The following is a 24,713-nucleotide window of genomic DNA, read 5'->3' as shown; positions in this document are numbered from 1 at the left end:
CCAGGAAGAGCTACACGGTGAGACCCTGCCTCACAATAACAATCCTAACACATATCAAGGCTATTAATTATCTTAAAGAAGGGCCTGGAGAGGTAGCCTGGCAGCTAAGAGCACAGGCTGCTCTTCCAGAGAAAGTTAGATTCCCTGCACTCACACGGCTGTGCACAGACATCTGTAACTCTAGTTCCAGTGAACCTAACTCCCTCTTCTGGCTTCCCTGGGTATATAGCACACAGACATACACAGAGGCAAAACACCCATATACATAAAATAATGAAAAATAAATAAAAATATTAAAGCCTTAACATGTTGGGTTCAGACCCAGGACAAGAAGCTGAGGTGTGTATTTTACATATCAAGCTGGACCTGGCCTCCAGGTTCTCCCAGCTTCCTTCAGTCCTTACCTGTTACAGGGCATATCCTGCCCTCTGCCCTGAACTTCCCCTCCCCCAAAGGCTCTTTCTTACATAATCCAGACAACTTGGTCTCTCCTTCCGTTTCTCCTCTCTCCCCTACTCTGCATTTTCTCTTTCCCCGATTGCATACTCTCTTTCCCCCTCCCCTTCCCCAAGACAACTCACCTGGCCCAAGAACAGCTTCTCAATAAACCTGCTATATTCTCTAATATGGCTTGAACTGGCTCATGGCATCGGCAGAGAAATAAGTTATCATAAAGGAGTATGTTTTTAAATAATGTTAATCTCTCTCTCTTTTTAAATTTTATGTTTTTATTTTTTGTGTGTACATATGCACATGTGTGAGGCCAGGAGAGAATGTCTGACTGTCTGAGCTGGAGTTACAGGAGGCTGTAAGCCTTCTGACATGGATGCTTGGAGCTGAACACAGGCTAAGAGCAGCAGTTGCTCTTAGCCGTCTCTGTAGCCCCTGTTCTCATGCCTTTATGAACTAAGGCTTGAGGTGGTGTGGTGGCTCAACAGGTAGAGCTGCTGTTGTCAGGACTTGCATCCTGAGTTTCTCTTGGGTAGGAGAAACCCAGTTCCGGAATGGTCTTCTCTGACTTCTAAAATTCTATTGTGGCACTTGCATGCCCCGACATAATAAATACATAGATACAAACAAATAGCCCTTTTTGGAGTAATCTTACTCTTTAGTTTATATGAAGAAAATAAAGCACTCTTTGCACATAGCTTAGGGCTACTTGAACATAGTAGGCCTGGTTTAGAACCAAACAGGGCGTGGCAGCACAAGTTTTTTATCCAGGTACTCTGGAGGCAGAGCCAGGTGGACTCTTGTTAGTTTGATGCCAGCCTGGTCTACACAGCAAGTTTCAGGCTGTTACATTGAGAAACCCTGTCTGTAAAACAGATAAACAAACAAAACCAAAAAACTTTGAATGGATCTATTTTGATAAGGCTATAAACTCTTAATCTCATTAGAAATTAGAAATCAAAGGCATGGAGAGATTGCTCAGTGGTTAAAGCACTTACTGCTCTTCCAGAAGACCTGTATTCAATTTCTAGCACTCATATGGAAGTTCAAAGCTGTCTGTGACTCAGTCTTAGGGGATCTGACACCTGACTTCCACGGGCAAGCACACACGAGATACAGGTGTACTGGCTGGTAAGACACTCATACACACAAAATAAATAAATAAATAAATAAATAAATAAATAAATAAATAAGTCATTTATAAAAAGAAATTTAAAACCGATTTAAAACTAAGCTACAAAGAAAACAAAATCTCCATTCTTTTTGTAAATCTTTTCATTGCAAACTTTAGTAGTGCATAATTCTCAGAACCTAAGCAAAGAAAAAAACCCACTCTCAAAGAAAAAGGCAAACAAACAAAAACAAAAATTCAAGAGCAAAATAACCTTTGCCATCCCCTTAAAAATTCAGACCAATGGCCCTTGTCTTTGAGCCCTCTGTTCCTGTCTTCCGGGCCTGTCTCCTGCCTGTGTGCTAACCACATTCCGTGCAGATCATGACCCCCGCTGCAACAGTAGAACTTCCTATTTGTGCTTGGAGAACTTGCCTGTAATTTCCCAATTTGACCCAAACAATCTGTTTGTAATGCAGCTTCTTGCCAGCTTGACAGTCATTGCAGTTCCAGCAGCCTTCCGGCATGTCTATGCTCAGGCATTCTGGGTGGAAGGAAGCTGGGCACGATTCACAGCAGAGCAATCTTCCACCTTAAACAGACAGACAGCCTTAGTAACCCCGAAACGGAAGGAGGAAGGAAGGAAGGAACAGTTCTCTCTTAAGTACACTGGACTTTATTCAATTGGGACGCAAAGCGCCTGAATCGTGTCCACAGTAATGGATTAAAATAGGAAACGAATGAAATAGCTAGTTTTTAAGACTTCAGCAGCTAGAAACTTAAAGTTTTTGAGTAAGAATAAAAATGCCAAGCCTGTGCTCCTTTAGAATTGAGCAACTGGGGGATCTGGTGTTGGCTAGCTAAAATATCACAAGAGATACAGAACCTCATTAGCCCATGTAGATTCGAAAATAGGGTTTCAAACAAATAGCTTTCTTTTGTTCTTTACAGCTAGGAAAGAAAGTAATAATCATTTTTATTTTAATCCACTATCACAATTAACTAAATCCCTTTATAATAACATCAGCCAAGTATGAAAATAATTAATAGTTGAGCAGTACTTATTTTCTTCTTCTAATACAAAGGTAGAACACAGATTCTCACACCGCAGCTCCAGCAGTACTCCTTCCCAGTGCACAGGCAATCTAACAGGCTATACAGCAGTGTCCGTAACTGTTTCATCACCATGAGTTCTTTCTCCTAATTATGACCTACATTTTTAAAATCATACAGCCACAAATAAACTTGCATTTCAAGAGGAAGACTTTCCCTCCATCTTTTTTTGGAGATGGAATCTACTATGTAGCTCACACCTCCCATCAGGGATCCTCCTGCCTGTCTCACAAGTGCTGGGATTGTAGGCACACACCACCATGCCCAGCTCTCCTTTTTGTACTGACCAAAGAAATACATAACTGCTAGAGACTATGATCCAAAAGCAAAGCAAGTATTAGCATGTTGAACAGTTAGTCATAGCCAAATGTAAACTCATATAGCCCTATATTGTATGAATGTATAATTCTTTTAATTTCCAAAAATGCTTAGAATTTTTCGTGTGTTTTTCTGACTCAGTTTTGAGAACCAATGCTTTACAACACAGAACTACGTAATTGTCAGTGCAGAATAAAGGGTTATGTGCAAGCTTGCCCTCTCAGGTCTCCAGTAAGCCCTCTCTCTGAAACCAAAACAGGTGCAACAAACAGAACAACACTATGAATGCAAACAAATAAAAATGAGGGGGTATGGGGCAGGTACCAGAAAGGCCACCACTGAAGACAAAGGACATTTCCACTGACTAGTCAGTTCTACAGCCAACAAGAGATTTAAAATCTCACAGGCAAAAGATTCAGAGCCTTCTATACAACTTGATCAAATCGCATGCTCTAACCTTTTAAAGATTTCCAGAAATCTTGTCTTCTTGCACCCTCAAACCTCAACTGTTACATGAAAAAAGGGAACCTAAGCACACCAGTGATGGACCAGAGAACTGTATTTCCTCTGCCAGCCTTTACATTAGCAGTGATGGACCAGAGAACTGTATTTCCTCTGCCAGCCTTTACATTAGCAGTTTTTCCTTTGATTACAGGTATCAGTGGGATTAACTGGTTCAATTTTCCAGCGGCTTGGATGTTTTGGGGGTTTTGTTTTGTTTTTGTTTCACGACAGTGCTTCTTTGTGTAGCCTTGGCTGTCCTGGAACTAGCCCTGTAGACCAGGCTAGCCTCTAATTCACAGAGATCCTCTTGCTTCTCCTGTGGGGTGCTGGGATTAAAGGTGTATGCGGCCCCCGCCAGGCTCTGCAGAGCTGTTTAAGTCCACTGGAATGCACTGATCGAGAGGCAGGCCTGTCTTGCAGACAGCCTTAGAGGATATGTGATTATTAGCACCACCGTGGAAGTTGGCTGGTCATGTTTAGTGGTAATGTAAATGGTTCTAAATGTTCAGTCTTATTTCAGAGGAAATACAGACCTGAAATCGGTAAAATCTGTCATGACAGAAATGTTCAAAATATAGAAAGATAAAGACAAAAATGAAAACATGATTGGTCTACCTTGTGCTATGCAAACAAAACAAAACAAAAAACAAAACCAACAAACCAGAAAAAAAAAAAATCAAACTGTTTTCCAGATACAAGGGAGGAACTGTATCACTGAAGCTAAGTAGAGGGCTCAAAATAATTTCAGTTGGTGTCAGTGTTAATACTGAATGCTGGAAACAAAACAACGGCTGAGTTCACCTAATGTTATAAATGTACTGACAGACTGATTCATTCTTGGTGAGGTGATGCAGGCTCCTGCCCACCTTATGGAAGCCTGTGACATCACTGCTCAGGCTGGCTCAGGCCGGCTCAGGCTGGCTCAGCAGAAAGCACACACCTTTGCCAGATAGCGCTTCCTTCGGTTATTAGTTGCTACTTGGGCTAACAAGAGCAAGGACAGATCAAAGAGGCAGCAAAGATAACAAATACTAATAAAAACCTACTGTTTTTGATATGCATACATGGTACATTAGGAATGAATGGTGAATTTTTCTTTACCAATTCTGTACTTGGATCATAATAAGAATATATATAGCAAAAGGTCTATCCACACCTGCTAAGCTCACTGATGCCTCCTCTGAGATAATAATCCCCCAAAGCAAACATGAAGCCCCCTTCCCCTTATTGCAAGCAGGCTACGACAAGTTAAGCACAGCTAAGAGTTTTCTTTCAGGAATGACACTGCTTGAGAGAATGCAAATATAAATTTAGCTCATTTTTTAATGAATAAACTATCCATCAGTACTCTGATGGGGCTGACTTTCACCATCTAGTATTTGGGGTAGCCCTGGACCCCAGCTTCCCTCCTACGGGAAGGGCACTTGTTTTCATTGCATCTTAACTAAATAGTTAAGAAATAAAACCATAGAACATGTTCTAGAAACAATCTTTTTCAGTATCTGCTGCTTGTCTTTCTTTTTAAGTAGCCTTTCTGGTTAGTTAGCTTATAAGGGGAAGAAACCGTCTCATGGCTGTTCTAGCATGAATGATAGCTCTACGTCAAGCAAAGTCTTTTATGTTATATAAAATTCTTGTCTTTGTATTTTAAAAACCTACATCTTTGAATCGTGAAAATTGAGTCAGGGAGGAAAGCAAAAATCCGTGATGATAGAATTAATATTAAGCCCTTTTGATAATTCCATAGCCATATGAAGACGGAGTCCTAACCAAAGGCAGGACCTACAAAAGCAACAGGCAGTGCTTGACAGGCATACATCCCCCCTCCACTTAAAGAGAGAAAAGGAAAATGCAGAAATTAAACAGGAGATAGACTATTCAGTCATTATTACCTTTCTCACACCTCTTTTTGGAAGCTGACGAAGAAGGAATCATAGGTAATTTCATCAACTCAGCACGGTTTGATTCACTCAGTAGGTAGTGGGACTTATAGGCATAGGAACTGAACATGGGGTCTGAATGGTCCTGAACTATCAGCCCTATATGAAACAAACAGAAAGAGATGAGCTGCCATGAAACTACCCATGATTCCATGAGGGAAAAACTCAGCACCTAGATGTGACCAAGCCTTATGGTTGGGAATGGGAGTGTGTGACAATGAGATAGCCCTCCTTCCCTGACTTCCCTGAAGGAGTGAGTGCAGACCATTTTAGATTTCTTTATGCTGTCACAGAAGTGCTTACCACTTTAAATGTTCTCGAAAGCTACTGTGACCTGCCTACATATCTGTCCCATTTGGAAGAAAACACAAGATCCACTGGAACACCAGCCCCAATACCTCCTGGTACATCTACAATGCAGCTGGGTTCTACTGTCTGCCCAGGGCGCTGTTGTTTTAATTTAATTACTCTGTTGTAAGTCACAACAGTATCACACAGGGACCGCTTTGAGAAGGAAGAGTTGTGCTGTGGGAGCATCACCGCTGACTTTTCCTATGGATGTGATCATTTGATGCTGCCCTTCACTGAGATGGGGTCAAGAAATGCCTGAACTAGACTGGGCATGGTGGCGCACGGCTGTAGTCCCAGTACTTGGGAAGCAGAGGCAGGTGAATCCAAGCAAGTCCAGGACATCCAGGGCTTTGTTACACAGAGAAACCCCTGTTTTGAAAAACAAACAGGAAGGAAGGAAGGAAGAAAGGAAGGAAGGAAGGACGGACGGACGGACAGACGGTAGGTCTGAACTAGGTGACAGAATGGAACTTGACACTCCTACTCACACAAGAATCTTGTAAGAAAAGCTATGTAATATTAAAAAAAAAATTATCCATTCAGTACAAAGAGGTGGTATTTAATAAAAACAATGAATGAAAAGGAATTTTTTAAAATGAGAAAAATCTGGTGCAGAAATTGTCAGAGTGGCCAACCAATGACAGGTCCAACTTGAGACCCATGACAAGAGAGGGAGGTCATGACAGACATTGTCTGGAGGACTAGGAACCAGAGGCTGGACAGCCCCGAGACCTAGGACAGAAAAAAATGTCCTAGCATAAGTGTCATCAGAGAGGCTTCATCATCTAACAAGTGATGGGAGCAGATGCAGAGACCCAGAGCCAGACATTAGGTGCAGCTCAAGGAGCCCCATGGACAATGGGGAAGATGGAGTGTAGGAGCCAGAGAGGTCAGGGCCACCACAGGAAAATTATCTACAGAATCAACTACCAGGGCTCACAGACACTAAACTGACAATCACAGAACATGCAATATAAATAAAAAAATATGCACACGTGTGCGCGCACACACGCACACACACACACACAAACACACACACACTCTCACACACAGAGGCAGGTAGGTATGTATGTTACAGTTGTGTAGCGTGGTCTTCTTGTAGGACTCCTAACAATAGGAGCAGGAGCTGTCTCTGACTCTTCGGCCTACTTTTGGGACCCTTGTCCTACTGGGTTGCTTTGTGCAGCCTTAATATGAGGGGAGGTACCTATTCTTGCTGCAACTTGATATGTCATGCATTGATGCTACCCCTGAGAGGCCTGCCATTTTCTGAAATGGAGGAGGAGTAGATCTGGAAGAGAGAGACAGAGGGAGGGGAGCCTGGGAGGAGAAGAAGAGGGGAAACTGTGGTTGAGGTGTAATTTATGAGAAAATTTAAAAAAAGGCTTTGAGTAGCTTACTGCTATTTTAACAAGCTGTAAAGTTATACTTCAAAAAGAATAAAATATATTTTATAACTCTACTATACAGTTATTATAAATTCTACCACATGATTATAAAAAAGAAAAAAATGAGGAAGGTCAAGTACAATCTCTCCACTCATCAGTCTGTGACCTTAGGAAAATAACTCAACCTAAGTTTTAGTGTTCTTACTCACATAGACCAGGAAATACTGCTACGGCAACTGTGGCAATGATTTCAAATTGTCTCTATTAGAGTGTGATATGCATATGCAAAAGAAAGCTATCACTTCTATTAAAATAAAAAGAAAATCTTAACCTATCAGCTCCATTATAAAGTAAGGCTTAAGATGTTAAGGTTTTTTATTTTATATAGTATTCAAGAAGCAAGAAAATTTAAATAATATAAACTGCACTGAAAGATATCTCACTATTTTCTATGGTGATTCAAGTTGGCTGGGGATATAGGTAAAACCTCTAAAGATATTTCTAGACCTTTCAGTCCGTAAGAATTAGCTTATGACTTTGTTTTTTAGTTAATTAACCATGTGTGTTTGAGTTTGTGTATACATGCATGCAAACAGAGGCCAGACAGAGGACCACTAGTAGGGACAGGTTCTCTCCTTTCATCGAATGCATCACTGAGATTCAGTATCAGACTGTCAAGCTAGACAGGAAGTGCCTTTACCCACTGAGCCATCCCAAGGGCCCAGGCTTAACGATTTTAAATATCTAATAACTAGGAACTAAGAAAAAAATCCCTTATGGAATTAGACACATTTTTAATAAGGTTAGAAAGAGAAAATACGCAATATTTTCTACTTCTAAAACATTTTATTAAAGTGTTTTTTTGTCATCTGGATTTACTATAGTCAGTCTATCTAAAAATAGGTGTCCTTAATGTTTAAGAGGACATGTTTGTACTTTTTTTTTTCTTTCTGGCTTTTTTGAGAGAGAATCTCATGTGGTCCTGGCTGTCCCATAACTCACTGTGTAGACCAGGCTGCTTAGAAAGCACAGAGATATGCAGGCCTCTACTTCCTAAATGCTGGGATTAAAGATGTTTGTCACCACACCTAGCTTACATATTTGTACTTTAAAAGACTTTGATTTAAATCTTCTCAAATCTCAAACATCTGGTATGTTTAGACTGAAATTTTGCAAAATGCTATGAGAGAAAATAAAATTTTCTTCTAATACAAAGTTAATTTGCTATACAGTTAAAATACTCAGGAGTTCATTGCATGGTATTTAAATAAAGTACAGACAGATATAATCTAGATTCTAATTCTGAATGTAGGGGTTTTGTCCCATAGATATAATTCTCAAGTTTTTAGTTAATGAGCATCAATTTAATTTCACAAAATGGCAAAAGTCCCTTTATCTGTACATTTTCTACTTGTCCTAAATTGAAAACAGTTTTAAAGAGCAACCAATTTAAAAGAAGGAAAAAAAAAAAGCAAACTAGCTGAGTGTAATGGCGACCGCCTTTAAGCCCACACCTGGTAGCAGAGGCCTACAGAGTGAGTTCTACAGAATGAGATCCTGTCTTGCAAAACAGACAAAGATCAATTATTAAATGAAACATAGCACAAAAATGTTGGTTAAAATATCAACTAAACTGGACTCGGAATGTGCACCAAAGCAAGCTAACATACTAGTTAAAAGGGTCTGGAAGAGCCAGGCCAGAAAAGGGTGGCAAACAACCAGGGCTGCATGCCATAAAGGTCTGTCTGAAGGCTTCTAACGCTGTGTATCGTGCTTACAAGTCCACAGGCTGGGCCTGGACAGCTGACTGACTGACAGAGCACTGGCTTTGTCATAGAGGGCCCAGGTTTGATACCCAGAACCCACATAACAGCTCACAACCACCTTTAACTCTGGTTTCAGGTATCTGATGATCTCTTATGGCCTGGTGGGCACTGAGCGCTCAGGTGTGCATGCAGACAGACAGACAGACACACACACACACACGTGCACACACACACATTCAGGTACACACACCTGAATTCAGATCCTCTCTGCTCACCACTCTATTCTGTAACAGAAGGTGGACACACATCTTTATTTAGCACTTGCCTATCCGACCCCTCTGAATCCTTTCTGTCACCATTAACAGTGTGGCAATGAATACCTTGGTTGAACTACTGCAGGCTTCAAAGCAGGGTAACTACTCTTGCTTCAGGGTGGGATAAGGAAGAATGGGAGAACACTTGTCCAGTCCTGGGTTTAATCCCCAGACCACAAGCAAACAAACAAATCAAAACAAAAACATCAGTGTTCCTTTACGTGCTGGCAGATAGCATATATGCTTAGGAAACGGAGGAGGCAGACAGCCCCAGTGTAAGGACTCCAGCTAGCTATAGTAGGAACTACATACAAGCTGTGACACACAGATGTTTACTTCACTGTTAACTGTAACAGATGGCTACAGAAGGGACTGGATACACGCTGCTAATACAGAAGTGCTTACTTAATCATTAACTGCCTATCACTTCTAAGTTTTTGTTGTTGTTTTTAAATGCTATTATATCTTTATAAGTTGGTATGGTAAATAAAATACCAACAGTTCCAGCTACTTGGGAAGCTGAGGCAGAAGGATCACTTGACTTCAGAAGTTTAATACCAGCCTCTAGATAGATCTCATCTTAAACCAGAAAACACAAAGAAAACCTTCATACATATAAACATATATGTATGTATATATAAACACATATATGTGTGTGTGTGTATATATATGCGTACATATGACTTCCAACAAATTAACTGTGTCCTAAAGCAAAAAACAAACAACAAAAAGTTTTGATCTTCGATAAAGTCTAAATATAACATAACAGACTTGATATATCTAGTAATTCTTTCAAATGTTACATAGAGGGAAATGAAAAAATGCAAATTTTTAAAACAAATGATATTATTAAGCAAAACAGACATTTATAATGATTCCTAATTATAAAAAAATCTTCTTATAATGCAGCCAAGATAAAGATGGACAGCATATATTACAGTCAATGAAGTTTTGTTTTACATGTACCATATGTTGATTTGGATGAGAATGACCCCCATAAACTCATGTGCTTAAATGTTTGGTCCCCAGTTGGTGGAATGGTTTGGGAAAGACAAGAAGGTGTGGCCTTAGAGAAGGTATGTCACTGGGGTGGGGGTCGGGGTAGGAGCTTTGAGGTTTCAAGAGCCCAAGCCAGGCCCGGTTTGTGTTCTCTCAGTCTCATGGTGTTTGACTCAACATGCAGGCTTTCAGCTAGGCTCCAGCACCATGGCCGCCTGCTACTATGGCCCTGACATGATAGGGAGTTTCTGAAACTGCAAGTAAAAGCCCCTAACTACGTGCTCTTTCTCCTAAGCTGCCTCGATCATTTTTCTCCACTGCAATACAGAGCGAGTGGTATACTGCGGATAGGCTTGGTTACACTGGGCCAAGCAAAGCAAGGCTGAGCGCTGTCCGTGGGACTCACTGGGCATCGTCCTAGAAGGAGTCTGGAACTCAGCAGTTGTAAGAACAGTGTGGGCCATGGAGGTTTCAGCTCGCCATGTGTCAGAGGGGAAGGATTTAAGCACGTGGCTTAGGCACTTGCTCTTATGATATTTTGACAGAGGATATGTTGGGTTCTGCCCATGTCTTAAGAATCTGCCCGAGGCTAATCTGTTTTGGATTTTGCCATGGACTGTGTGTTGTGGCTCTTAGTGATTCCTCCTGTGCAGATCTACAGTGAGAAAGAACAAGCAGGGAAGAAAAGAAGCCCACAATGTACAATTAGAGGGAAAGAGGAGCACGGGCAAATTAATGGTGAAGCCAAGTCTTGTGCTCAGAGATGAGATTTTTTAAAGAAAGGCCCGATTCCAACCGGAAAGAAGGCAACAGTGACCTTAGGCAAGACCTCACTCAGCTAAGCTTCTAACTTGTAAAAAGGAAACGCCTAAGGAATTCTTGCTTCTAAAGGAAAGGAAAGCTTACTCAACATGAAGAGCATCAACAAATCAAAGTTTATGCAAGTTCAAGGAGGGGCCAGGCCCCATCCCAAGCAGTGCAGCAGAACTCGGTAGCTCCCTGCATGGCTCTGGCTTTAGAGGCAGGGGTACACAAGGAATGGGGCCGTAAAATCTTCCTTCATGGTTAAGGAAAGATGCTGAGGCCAGGTGTGTGACAGGGGAGTACCTGCATGTGGGCCCAGACAGGCCACTGAATGAAGCTGAGAAAATGAAGTCTGGATTGCACTGGAGACCCAGTGTTGGAGATGCCAGAGCCCTGTGACAAATGTCAAAGAGAGCTGCAAACAGTGTGGAATCAGTCCAAGAAAGAGAAGAGTGCTGCAGACATCAAAGTTGGAAGAAGTGGGAAATCTGCAGAGCCCTCTGACGTCAAGCGTGGAGGTGCAGAGTCCGGAGTTTGCTCTGCTGGGTTTTGGCCCTGCTTTGCTCCAGTCCTTCCTCACTGAGCTCCTTTCCTCCGTTTGCAATGGCAGTGTACATTCTGTGCATTGTATGTTCAAGTATGTAATTTGCCTTTTGATTTTACAGGGGTTCCAGTTAAGAAAATCCTGAGTCTCAGAAGAGACTCTGAACTTTTATGAAGACTTAAGACTGAAAGAGACTATGGTGGCCTTTAAAGTTGGACTAAATGCACTTTGCATGAAATAGCCACAAGTCTATGGGGCCAGGAAGTGGAATGTGGTAGTTTGGAAATGTAAATCATGCCTATAGGCTCATATGTTTGAATGCTTGATTTTCTAGTTGGTAGAATCATTTGTGAAGGATTAAGAGATGTGGTCTTGTTGGAGGTTGTGTGTCACTGTGGGGTGGACTTGGAGGTTGCAAAAGCCAAGCCCCTCTAGTTGGCTTGTTCTCTGCAAGCCTTTTGGTTATTGCACCATGTGAGCTCTCAGCTTCTGCTCCAGCTCATACCTGCCCAGCTGGTAGGCTTCCCACATGACATTCGTGGGCTAATCCTCTGAAACTCTAAGTAAGCTCCCAATTAAAGGCTTTCTTTTATAAATTACTTAGTCATGGTGTTTTGTTACAGCAATAGAAAAGTAAAACATACCATGAACTTCCGTTTGTTAATACCATCTCTGGTCCTCCACAGGACACAATACCCTCCATGGCCTATCAGGCCCTCAATGATCAGAGCATACAACTGAGAATGAGCTGCACTGGCTTTGCACACGACACTCCCAAGCAGCTGACAGTGCAGGAGGGTTCCACTTTAAGGAAAGACTGAAGAGAATAATCTTTAGATTAGAGAAACAGAAAATCTAACCAACAGCTTCTGGTATTTTTTCTTCTTCTTCTTTTTTGAGACAGGGTCTCTCTACATAGCCTCAGTGGGCCCTGGAACTTGCTATGTAGACCAGCCTTGCCTAAACTCGCAGAGATCCTCTTGCCTCTGCCTCTCCAGTGCTTGGATCAAAGGTGTGCACCACCATGCCCAGCTTAAAGTATTTTTAAATTACAGATGTTAGTTAAGCTCGTGGAAGAATTAATATTCTCACAATGTGGATGTCTGCCTGAAACGTTCTCTCCTAGTACTATATATATAACAGGATGCAGTCAGCACTCGCTGGGACATAGTACCATGAGACAGACAGCTGGAGTTCTCACCAATGCAGAGACACAGTTAAATGGAGAAATATGCAAATGATGTCAGAACAAGGAAATAAAATGGGTTGACACTCACCTCTGGCACAAACGAAACAAAAGCCTACGTTTATAGCAGCAGACTGACTACTCCGCTTTGAATGGTTACTACAGATGAGAATGTGCGAGGACACAGATACACTTCCAGCAGCGACACACGCATCTCCAAAGTGATAGGCGATTGGGCATCTCAAGCACCTCATCATCCGGCCTGTGTGAAGACAGGTCAAGAAGCGGTCTACAGCATGCTGGCTATGGCACGGGAATAGGGCTCCTCCTGCCATGTCAGACTGGTTCCAGTTAGTACAGAATGCTGTCCTCTGCAAGGCCAGCACTGTGGCTGACGCCGTCATTCCCATACTTCACGGTCCCTAGATTGAGAGCATGGGAATCCTCCAAAGGATTCAGGGTCTACTTCAAATACCGTATCTACACCTAAGGAAGTTTTTAGTGTACTCTGCCTAATAAGTCAACTGTGTGGCTCAGCTCTTACACCCCCGCCGTTGCCGACGGGGATGTGCCGAACATGCTGCCGCACTGCACTTCGCACACTGTCCCTCCTTCGGCTCTCGTTACCTTTACTGGCTTTGTGGATGTCTTTCTCCATAGAGCAGGAAGAGCAACAGTGCTGGGGACAGCGGAATCCTTTTGACTCAAAGATGGCAGTGGGGAATTTGCGGACACAGGCTTCATGATAAAACTTTCCACAAACACTAACGGAACAACGTTTCACATCCTTACCAGACACTTTACATGAAAAACATGGGTGCTGCCCTAGAAAATTGATAAAAAAAAAAAGTTAAGTAAAACCTGATTAAAACATATTACAGTTCATTCATTGAATCATTCAAAGTGTTGGGTTTAGGCCCAGGGCCTTGCCTTGGACATGGTAGGTGAGGACTCTAACCCTGAGCTACATCCCAGCACTTAATTTTTGAGACAAGTACCCCAGATCAGCTCAAACTCGCCATCCTCCTGCTTCAGGCTCCTTAGCACTCAGATCACAAGTGTGTGGCTCCACATAAGCTAAATATTCCTTTTATATAGAAGCAGCTACAAATATCAAAGAGCTTCACTTAAAGAAAGAGCTATTACATTTCAGAATTTAGCATACAGAAAGAAACCTGGGGTTGGAGAGATGGCTCAGTGGTCATGACCACTGGCTACTTTCCCAAAGGACCTGTGCCCTCAAGGTAGCACAAAACTGTCTGTAACTCCAGGACTGACACCCTCACACAGACATACATATACATACAGGCAAAACGCCAATGCACATGAAATAAAAATAAATTATTAAAAATTTATAAGTAAATTCCTATTTTAAAAAAGATTATAAAGACATTACTACACATTTGCTAATTTGAAAATTCACATCAATGGGGAATTCCTAGAAAAACAGAACTTACCAGTACTGCAACAAAAATAAATACAAAATGTTTGACTTAGTCCCTAGTCAGTTAAACCATTTGGGAGGGATAAGGAGGTGTGGCCTTGTGGGAGGAGGTGTGTCATTGGGGGATGGACTTTGAGGGTTCAAAGTTAGCTCTCTCTACTTCATCTAAGCTCTCAGCCACTGCTCTACTACCACACCTGCCTGCCTGAGCCTATGCCCCCTGCCACAGTCATGGACTCACCCACTGAAGCCTAAGTCCCCAGTAATTCTCTCTTCTATACGTTACCTTATAGAAGGTCATCATGTCTCTTCACAGCAATAGAAAAATGCTAAAACAACTAGCTATGTTGTTTCAGATTGAACAACTCTTTCTAATAAGCTTAAACAATATGGCTATATTAGAGAAGAAACATGAACTAGTGTATTTCTTTGTATGCTACAAGAAAGCATTGGAAAATATATAGTGCGAGAAGAAATCAATGATAAATACTAAGTTGTAAAAAACATTTAACAGCATGTCTAGCATGGTGGCGCAGACCCTTAATCCCTGCACTGGGGTGTGGGGTGTGGGGACAGAGGCAGATAGATTTCTGTGAGTTTAAGGCCAGCCTGGTCTACACAGTGAGTCAGTCATAGGACAGCCGGGTCTATATAGTATGACCCTGCCTTTAAAAAAAAAATTAATAGCCGGGCGGTGGTGGCGCACGCCTTTAATCCCAGCACTTGGGAGGCAGAGGCAGGAGGATTTCTGAGTTCGAGGCCAGCCTGGTCTACAGAGTGAGTTCCAGGACAGCCAGGGCTACACAGAGAAACCCTGTCTCAAAAAAACCAAAATAAATAAATAAATAAAAGTAATAGCATTATTTTCCCACAAAATATGTAATCATATTTACAGTTTTACTATAACCATGTTTACAGTTACTATAAATATTTACTATATTATATTTAAATATTTACTGTAACCATAATTAGAGTTTCAATTGATATTTATTGAGTCTACTAAAGGACTTTAAACTTGTTTGTTAAGCACCCACACCAATCCTAAACTGATTTACATACTCAACAAACAAAACAAGTTTACTTTGTTTTTGGACATGGGTGGTTTGGACTATTTTTTTTTTGACCTTGGAAAGTTTAATACTGGATGATGTCTTGGCACACTGAAAAACCTATGGGAGGGAGGAGAGCTGGCTTAACCGTGAACAAGTAAGTCACAGAGTAAGGCACAGAGAGCCCCGCCAAGGGAGCTGCCAGCCCCGCCCCGTCCTTCCCCGCCCCGCCCCGCCCAGCTCACCAGTCTCACACTCCTCACAGGTGAAGCCTCCCTCTGGGACTGCAGTCAGCCCCAAGCACTCCAAGTGAAAGTGTCGGCAGCATTCCCCCTCACACACAACAAGGCAATCTCCAGTGTTCTCACAGATCTGCAAGAGCAAGAAAGTAGCAGTTCTCAAACTTGCGCGTCAGCACTGACCCCGGTGCTTGCTGAGGATCTGTCTCCTAATATTCTGAGTAAGTAAGTCTAAAAACAGGAGCCCAAGAATTTGCAGTTCTTTTCTCTTTTCCTTTTTTAGGTTTTTTTTTTTTTTTTTTTTTTTGAGACATGGTGTCTCTGCAAAGCCCTATGTTTGGTTCCCAGAACCTACACAGAGCACACACACTCATCTGCGATTCCAGTTCCCCTTCTGACCTCCTCAGGCAACAGGCAAGCATGTGGTGCACATGCCCTTGTGCAGGCAAAAACATAAAATCAAAGAACTCAAATAATTTAAGAAAGGGATAATAGCTGGTCATGGTGGTGGCTCCCAGCAAGCCGAAGCTAGCAGAGTCGATAGTGCAAACCTCAGGCCAGGCAAGGAGATTCCCGTCTCAAAAGCAAACACAAACCTAACAAAGCCTGAAGCACAGCATCTGAATGGCAAACACTCCATCAGGATGCGGAGAACTACAAACAGCCTTTAGCCCTGTAGCTTTAAAGCAACGTAATAAAATAATAAAAAGTACAGGAGATAAAGACACAGTTGGCAGAGCTGGATCACATGTTTGTCCAGAGCCCTGCCTACCTGACACACGGTGTCCTTCTTACTCGGGCCGACGCCTCTCCGTGACAGACTCGAGTCCACCGACTGCGCGTCAGAAGCATCTGCGTCAGCAGCTGACGGGCTATCTACTTGTTTGCCAAAGCCTACCTATGTGGGAAACAAACAGCACAAGATAAAGAAAAAAACCAGTTCCCCCAACACAATGCAAGACCCAGGGAGACCAACTGAATTCCGCCCCACCGCTGCCCGCCCCCCCACCCCCGCCGCTGCCCACCCCCCACCGCTGCTGTGTATCTGTCATTTGGGAGAAACTGCAGCTAATATTTAAAAGGCAACAATGACAAAAGTCTTCTGTTACACAAGAAATCTACAAAATAAGTTTCCTATAAGCAAAGGGATTTATCCCCTAGCCAAGCTCTGCCTTCCCTCAGCACTGGTGAGCCTGAGATAGGCAGATATCTGTGATTTCCAGGCTAGCCTGGTCTAGGAGAGTTCTAGGCCATCTAGAGTTATAGAGTGAAGCTGTGTCTCAAAAACATTTTTTTTTCCCTAAGAGTATTGATTTTATTATTAATTTTATACGTCAGAGTCTCATAACATAGCTCTGCTGTCCTGGAACTTCCTATGTACCGCAGGTTGGCCAGTTACTCAAGAGATCTGCCTGTCCCTGCCTTCTTAGCCTGGGATTAAAGTTGTGCGACGACACCATGCCTGGCCTATAATTTTTTTAAACAAGGGTTGACCACCACCACATGAAGCATCTCATTTGGATGGGCCCACAGTTTTAGAAGCTTGACTAGCCTTCGTTCTCCCTCCTACAGTGAGCCCTGAAAGCAGCAGGAGAGTGCAGCTGCTCATATATATGTACACACATGTATATATTTATGCCCTCTATTAGAGGAACAAGACTTTCCTCTATTGGGAAAGGTCATCTCTTCCAGTGTTGGGGAGTTGCATATGCAGCAATGAAGAAAAGCCTACCCAGACAGGGAAGCCGGATTACTGTGGCGACCAAGAGTGAGCGATGACAAACAGCTCCCTGCCTTTACATGCTCTTACCACGAGTATGTCTACATTCCCCGGATCCTCCCACGAAAGCATGCTACTGTGGCTGGCAAACGAGTTGCCTGCCCAGACCCCAGCATACACTCACTCACCTGTCCGTCACTCAGTCCTCTGGAGTCGGAGTCAGACGTGTCTCTGTACGTGCAACTCGCCGTTTCTACATCAGTTGAGGCGCGACTCCTCTTCTTCAGAGGCTTGCAGGAATCTGAAATCTCGCTGGCACCTTAACATAACACACTGCAATTAATCCTAAAATAGTATTTAGGGCCACTGTTTAAACTTTTCTGTTGCTGAATACTTTCTCTCCCCGAACTCGTCTTAAGTATACTGAGGGAACTTCACAGCTGTCTGCAGCACTGAAGCTGCACACCAGGACTTTATAAGTTTCTGACTTCTGGTAGTAAGTGATCCCATTCGCAACTGCTCTATAAAAACAGTAAGTTCAGTTCTGCTTGTCGCCATTTCCCCAGCAGGGCCCAAGTTCCACTCTAGACATCCATTCTATCCAAACTGAGACACAGTCAATTGACTTGGAACAATTCAGAGAACCATTGATTCCGTAAGGGGAAGACATGAAACCCAACACAGTGTAGTTTACAGATAGGTCGCAGAGACACCTCCATCTTGTTTTATTAGGGATGTGACAAATCTTTGATTTGTATTCGATTCGTACACGGATAGTGCCATTTCAACCCCCCAATTTTGCAATTCAGTTGATTGTTATCCCCCCAATAAATTTTGGATTTTCGTAATTGTTCTTTCTTGGTAAAGTGGCATTTATTGTGACTGTTAACAAGTGCTGCGGCACGTCTACACACGGCATGCCATGTGGGAGGCACATTACTGAGGGCTGTAATGGACAATCGGGGTTCAAGTGCGAGAATTCATCACCAAGGACTAGATGAGAGGCCTCTGGACTTTGTGAGGGGAAGCAGAGATATATACTTGGGAAAAAAAAGGCAGAGAAGAGTGTGGAAATTTTTTTTTAAAACTGTGTGTAATACAAATCCAGCCAAAACAATAGTGCAAAAGTTACAAAGCAACAATCTCTTGGGCTAATGCGGTAGGCTATCCAGAGACAGCCTCGATGAAATGTGCAGATCAGGCACGGTGAATACCAAGGAACCAAAGAGACGGGTAAGATTTCCACCCACAGTTTGTTTTAGATTTTCCCCCCAAACTTTCCATACAACAGACAGACATCTATCAGCCCAGCAAGCTACGGTGGAACTGTGCAGTCCAGAAGAGACTGTGGAGACACGAGTCTCCTGAGGCCATGAGGATCCGAAACGGCTGAAGGGAGCGCTTGGTGGACAGCCATGTTCTGTGGTGGAGGACCTGGGCCTCGGGAGACTGCTCTGCTTACTGGAACCTTCTTAGCACATCCCATCCTACAAGTTTGCACTGAATGCTTCCTGACAGCTACAAAGGAGGGTGCCTGCCCATGTTAATGCTGATTAAAAAAACACAAGTACACAAATCTATCTCTTTCATTGCTGGTGTGTGGAGCCAGAACACCACCACAAAGACTTCCTTGGCCTACGAGATCACTGAATTAACAAGGAGTTTTAACAGAAGAACAGGAGTGCTGTACTGAGAGGCTTGCGAAGGGAAACACGGGTACCGCCAATTCCGATGAGTTTCTGAAAATGCCAGAAAAATGACAGACCGCTGAAGGCAGCTGTCCTGTTGTTCTCCATGACAACGGCACTAATGTTAGAAAAAATAATAAGAGCTTTTAATGATTGCAATGTATACAGTTTGGGCCATTTGGTAAAACCCTGCAGATGTGTATTAATGATGCTTTATTTAAAAACAAAACAGTCCATGTTGGAATTGATCAGGGTAAGTTAAATGGTGGTTTTTTTTTTTTAGGCTGGACCCATGATTTAAGCTGTACCCATCCAGCTCAGACAAAAAAAAAAAAAAAAAAAAAAAAAAAAAAAAAAAAGATAGAGAGAAATCATCTGAATGTTAAAGCAATTGTTCAGTCTTGAAGAAGAAACCAGGCCAGAGAATGCCAATAATGATGATTGGCAAAATCAAAATCAAAACAAAAGGAACTTTATCGAGCCGCTGACAAAGAACTCTTGCACGGAGACTCCAAGTCTGGAGTTTCTGGGATGAAATTGTACAGGAATCTCAGTCCACAGTTTCCTCTTTCGCAGCGGAGACGGAGCTGTCACTGAATCTGACAGAGCCCTGCGCTCCTCGGTCCGCCGACCCTGTGGAATGGTGGAAACACAACGCAATCAGGCCTCCTAATCGCAGCGATCGATCGCGATGTCTTTTCTTGGAGCTCCGCCAAGCAGTGTTCCCTCCGAGAGGCGTTCAGTTCTGCTGAGGATCTCCACGGAGACCATCGCTGCAGACTTCTCCCCGACAGTGCAGACAGGCTGGTGTTTTTATTTTATTTATTTTAAAATAATGCAATTTGCCCAGAGTAAACTACAGGTACTAAATACAGTTTGAGCTCACCAAAATTTCCTGAGTCATGCTATGGAGTTTGTACTATACTCAGATTGCACACAGAAAACACATATACGTCTAAGGCATCTTAAACTTTGTGCACATCTCAAAGATTTACATATGGTCCATCTACTAGTGGCCATAGTTATGCCAAGGGTCAATTTACAAAACGATTGTACAGCACTGAAAAGGGGTAGCATCATTTTTTCCCAGTCAAGCTGTCCTGTCTGATTTGCCATAGTCCATTTTTGACAAGCATTAATAGCTACTATTCGGTATTCAGTCGAATACCAAAAAAGTGGATTCGTCACATCCCTAGTTTTATAAGCCAGTGAAATCCCAAAATCTTACGGAGAAAAGTTAGAAACAATACCAAATCTACATGGTGTTTTCTAATTTATCAAAACAAGAAAGACTTTCCGCATGAAAGTACAGAGTAAGATCAACTGTAAAAGACTCTCCCTCTCTCTCCCCCTTTCTTTCTCTTTCTCTCTCTCTCTCTCACACACACACACACACACACACACACACACACGAGGAGGGTCAAATTCCACACTGAATAGCAACAAAGATTTACAGAGACAGACAAAAATACATGAAGCACAAATAAATTATTCTTAAAAATTGGTTTAATCAAGGAAATGCAAAGCAGCACCGGACAGTGACTCACCTTTCTGTAACCCGGTCTTCAGGGAAGCCTGAGGAGTTGTTTCAACCTGTTTGGACAGAAAAATACAACATTAACAGGAGTTTTTTTTCACTTGTAGAAAATAGAGGGAAAAAAATTACATTTTCATCAATCTAAATAATGATGAGTGATCGATGTTATTGAAAGTCTGAACTCGATCCCATCTTCTGTCAAGTTGTCTGTCTCAAGGTCAGGGAGGCGTAAACCCTAGCTGCCTGTGCTGAGTACCGAGTGACACGTAGCCTCATGCTCTTTAGCAGAGACTTCCCACCACGCCCCTGGTGCATGAGGAGAGCCAGAGTATTTTCCTCAGTGTTTGGGAGGCAGGTGAGGGAGGGCTGTTTCTGTGACCAGCCCCAATGTTGCTATGAACCCCTCCCACCCCAAAGACATTAGGATAAATGTTTACTTACTATGATACTCAGGTTAATGTAACTCACGCCACTTTAAGACCCTTCCTTCCGCGCCTGCACTCACAGCTAAGTTGCTGGCAATCGGGACCCTCTCTGTAGAGAGTGCTACATGGCTCCATACAGCTGGAAGCTCAATACTTGTGCTGCTAGAACAAACTTAATAAGTCTGTGGTATTGCAATAGCACTTTCTTGAGTGTCTTATGAACAGTGTCTTGATCCTACATTAGGAGAGCGAGATCAGAAGTTATTCTGCCAATGTATACTTAAACACGTGGTACTGGAACACTGAACCATTGGGTAGGGGGAGGTGCTGTTTGCACAAGTTCCTGTTTAGGCTAGGATGGAATTTTATGTTTCCTTAAGATGTGAAATATGCATGTTGAAACACATTTTGTAAATATTTAAGGATTGTTCTAAGCTTTTTAAAAATTTTTTTATTTTTTTTTTACAACAGGTAAAAAAACATACAACAGGAATGCTTTTTGTACGATACAATTAGTTGTACAAATATAAAATCTTCTAAACAATCACTGGTATTAGTCTACTACTAACTATATATAACACAGTGGCAGTACAATTTGTCCCATTAGTTTTACTCATTCTGTTTGCTTATATTAAACTGACTGGTCCCAGACTGAATGTGGGAACCAGGTGGCAAAGTCACAATTTCATTTTGGTAACAAATACTATAAATTTGTCAGACTTGAAAAAAAAAATTTTTTTGTGGCATTTCCTATATGGAAATTATATGATAAATGACAAATATTACTGAAATTTTAGCTAAATATTCTCAAAAAAAGTTTTATATGCTTGTGTTACCATAGAGCACCCACAAAGTTAACTTTTAAATTTGGAAGTTTTAAATTACGAAGATTTTAAATAAAAAAGTATGTACTCTTCCATGGCAGATTACTTTAAAATATTAAACTTACTGGAACTAATTCTGAAATTTCAATACTAGATGATTGGGCTATAAAAAATAAATATTCTAAGGCTGGTTATGGTGTCAGACACCCTTAATTCCAGCAACGGGGAGGCCTGGACAGCCTGGTCTATATATTTCGTTCCAGGCCAGTCAGGGCTACATAGTGAGACCCTGTCTCAAAAAGTGAAGAAAGGGAAGAAAAGAACAGGGAGCAGCTCAGTGGCCACGTGCTTACCTAAAAACGGGCATTCATTCAGTTTATAAAAATCAAAAAAATTCTGTGAGTTTATAATTGATAGAATCACTTCTCAGAATTCTTTGAAAAGGTAATTTCACATGTATATTACTACATTGATTACACCAGTTGAACACATTCAATCAAATGTCGCCCCTCCCCACACACTTTACTTCAATATTGTTTATCTGACAGTTTGATTCTAGGTGAGTGCCATTCCACTGGAAAAAATAACAAGTCAAAAGATTTGTGATACCAACAGAAAAACCAGACCATCTATGATTACCTGATTCTTAAATATAAGAATATAAATTAAATTAATTTGATTTGTTTAAAAAATAAAAACAATATATACCAGCAGCTTAAACCAAAAATCAAAGTTTTTAAAAACGGAACTCAATGATGGTTCCAAGGAAAACTCATGAAAACATGAACTCATTGTGCTTATAACAGAAATTTCAGAATGAATGTTAGGGGCTCGCCCCGCTGGCTTCCCATCTCCCAAACCTGCTCTCTGTGAAAATGCTTGAAGCACTGTCACAGGACAGCGGTTAGAGAAGGCGCCACTGCAACCCCGGCAGGACAGATGGAAAGATAGTTCAGGAAGGAGGCCAAGGTGGGGAGGATCTTTCTTTGGTGACAAGAAGTAAGCCACCACATTACAGATATGCTTTAACTCTCTACATGTAGGAAGCCAACCTGCTCCTTTTTGATCTTCTTCTTTGGCACAACCTCGGTGGATTTCTCTGACTCAGATCGAGTCCTGATTGATCTTCTCTGCTGCTTCTTTTCTACTGGGCCTAAGAGATGATTTAAGCACAACATAAACAAAAACTTATTTAAGGACTGCTTGACTCATTTGGTTAAGATCTGACCAGATTCTTGACTTTCAAAATCCATTATTTACATAACTTTAACTTAAAGTCAGTAAAAACTTTTATATGCTTGGGAATGCAAAATTATTTACTAGCTCAAATAAGCTGAGGATGAGCTCTAGAAAAGATCCTACTTACACAAATAAGGGGAGTCTAGTTTAGTTTAGTTTTAAAGTCAGGCCAAAACAGCAAGGCACAGTTTACACTGAAGGTGGATAAACACACGTAAGGAAGTGTGATGCCAGGATGAGGGGCTACATGACGCTAATCTCAAAAAGAAAGAGTAAAGACAAACAAAAAAGGAATCATGGGAAACTTATTACAACAAATTTTTAATATTTTTCATGCTAAGTAATAAAATAAGCTTGAGAGTGAGTGTGAGAGGGTGTGTGTGTGAGAGAGAGAGAGAAAGAGAGAAAGAAAAAGAGAGAGAGAGAGAGAGAAAGAGAGAGAGAGAGAGAGAGAGAGAGAGAGAGCCTCACTATGTAGTCTTGACTGACCTGGAACTCACAGATATCTAAATGACTCTGCCTCCTAAGTGCTGGCATTAAAGGAATGAGATTCCGGGCCTAAGATCTTTAAACAGTACAGTTGCTTAAAAAAAGTGATAAAAACTTACACGGACTTCATGTGAAAACTAAAGCTGACCTGGCAACTTGAAAGAATGCTAAGTCAGAAGTGAGTCTCCCTGGGATGACACCAACAGCAATCCCTTGACTGCAACCATTTGTCAGGTCTTTAGTATATCTGACCAAAATGCCCTTCCTACACAGATTCCTGAGCCAGTGGCATGGCTCAGCAGGTAAAGGTGCATGACACCAAGCTTTATGACCTGACTTCTGTCTCCTGAACCCACAAGGAGAGGACCAACTCCCAGTCAGAGACATGTGACTCCCATGCAGCAATGCAGAGAACCTTCACAACTCTCCAGTTGACAGCCCTCAGTTACACAGAAATGCTTTCCTTCACCTTAGCTCAAAGACCCACAAAAAGAATAAGCCCGCTACTTTAGTTCTGGAAGAATTGGTAGTTTGGCAATCATTTTGGGCTTCTAATGCCCTTAAGCCAACAGGCTAAGAAGGGAATAACAGTGTGTACCTGTGTGTGTGTGTGTACCTGTGTGTGTGCCAGCATTTATATGGGCATACATGCCACAGTACCAGTCTGATGACCAGAGGACAACTTGTGGGGTAGGTTCTCTCCTTCCACCCTGTGGATCCTGGGAATTAAACTCAGGTCATCAGGCACCTCTACCTACTAACTATCTCCCTGGCTATTTTTTTTCTCATGTGTATATGTATGGGTACACTTGTGTGCATGCAGTCACACAAAAGCTAACAGTTGGTGTCCAGAGCCACCTTCCAAGGCTGGAAAGCAGGCGGGCTCCCTCACTCATGTGGCCGGGTGGCAACAGTGTATCCAGAGTGATAATTAGTCTGCTTCTAGCACTGAGGTCACAGTCTAGTCACAGACATCAATGAAGGTTCTGGAGCCATCTTCAACTTTCAACTTTTCTCCTTAAGCTGAGAAAAATGTTTACTTAAGCAAGGGCTAGCCTGCCCTCGTGATGAGCCCAGCCAAGGACTTCAAGACAATCACTACTACTCAAGTACTACTTAGAGGAAGAAAAGAAAACAACCTGGAAGCAATAACAAACAAGCAAACAAACAAAACCTGCTTGTGTGTAGGGTGATGTGTGAGGCTGGCAAACAGTGCAAACAGAAGCCGCAGAAGCCGCTGCACTTTCTCACTGATCACCAGATCTGGCTTT

General features: G+C 42.1%; 1 protein-coding gene across 6 annotated transcripts in view; it reads right to left on the bottom strand.

Moving 5' to 3' along the window:
- Window positions 1–24,713, bottom strand: part of Nsd3 (nuclear receptor binding SET domain protein 3) — a 115,343-nt gene that overhangs the window by 21,554 nt on the left and 69,076 nt on the right. For 3 of the 6 annotated variants that reach the window (XM_031339349.1, XM_031339348.1, XM_031339350.1), the window contains exons 8-16: window positions 22,767–22,867; window positions 20,476–20,521; window positions 17,429–17,559; window positions 16,293–16,418; window positions 15,527–15,653; window positions 13,416–13,613; window positions 12,880–13,050; window positions 5,389–5,535; window positions 1,997–2,153 (exon numbers count right to left, since the gene is read on the bottom strand). In XM_031339349.1, the coding sequence (XP_031195209.1) occupies window positions 1,997–2,153; window positions 5,389–5,535; window positions 12,880–13,050; window positions 13,416–13,613; window positions 15,527–15,653; window positions 16,293–16,418; window positions 17,429–17,559; window positions 20,476–20,521; window positions 22,767–22,867 (1,204 nt within the window). Of the gene's footprint in view, window positions 1–1,996; window positions 2,154–5,388; window positions 5,536–12,879; window positions 13,051–13,415; window positions 13,614–15,526; window positions 15,654–16,292; window positions 16,419–17,428; window positions 17,560–17,929; window positions 19,562–20,475; window positions 20,522–22,766; window positions 22,868–24,713 lie in introns of those variants that run through there. The other 3 variants (XM_031339353.1, XM_031339352.1, XM_031339351.1) reach the window with 2 other exon arrangements.

This window comes from Mastomys coucha, unplaced genomic scaffold (assembly GCF_008632895.1).
Source record: "Mastomys coucha isolate ucsf_1 unplaced genomic scaffold, UCSF_Mcou_1 pScaffold22, whole genome shotgun sequence".
NCBI classification, from domain to species: domain Eukaryota; kingdom Metazoa; phylum Chordata; class Mammalia; order Rodentia; family Muridae; genus Mastomys; species Mastomys coucha.
This window is presented reverse-complemented; position numbering and strand designations above follow the sequence as displayed.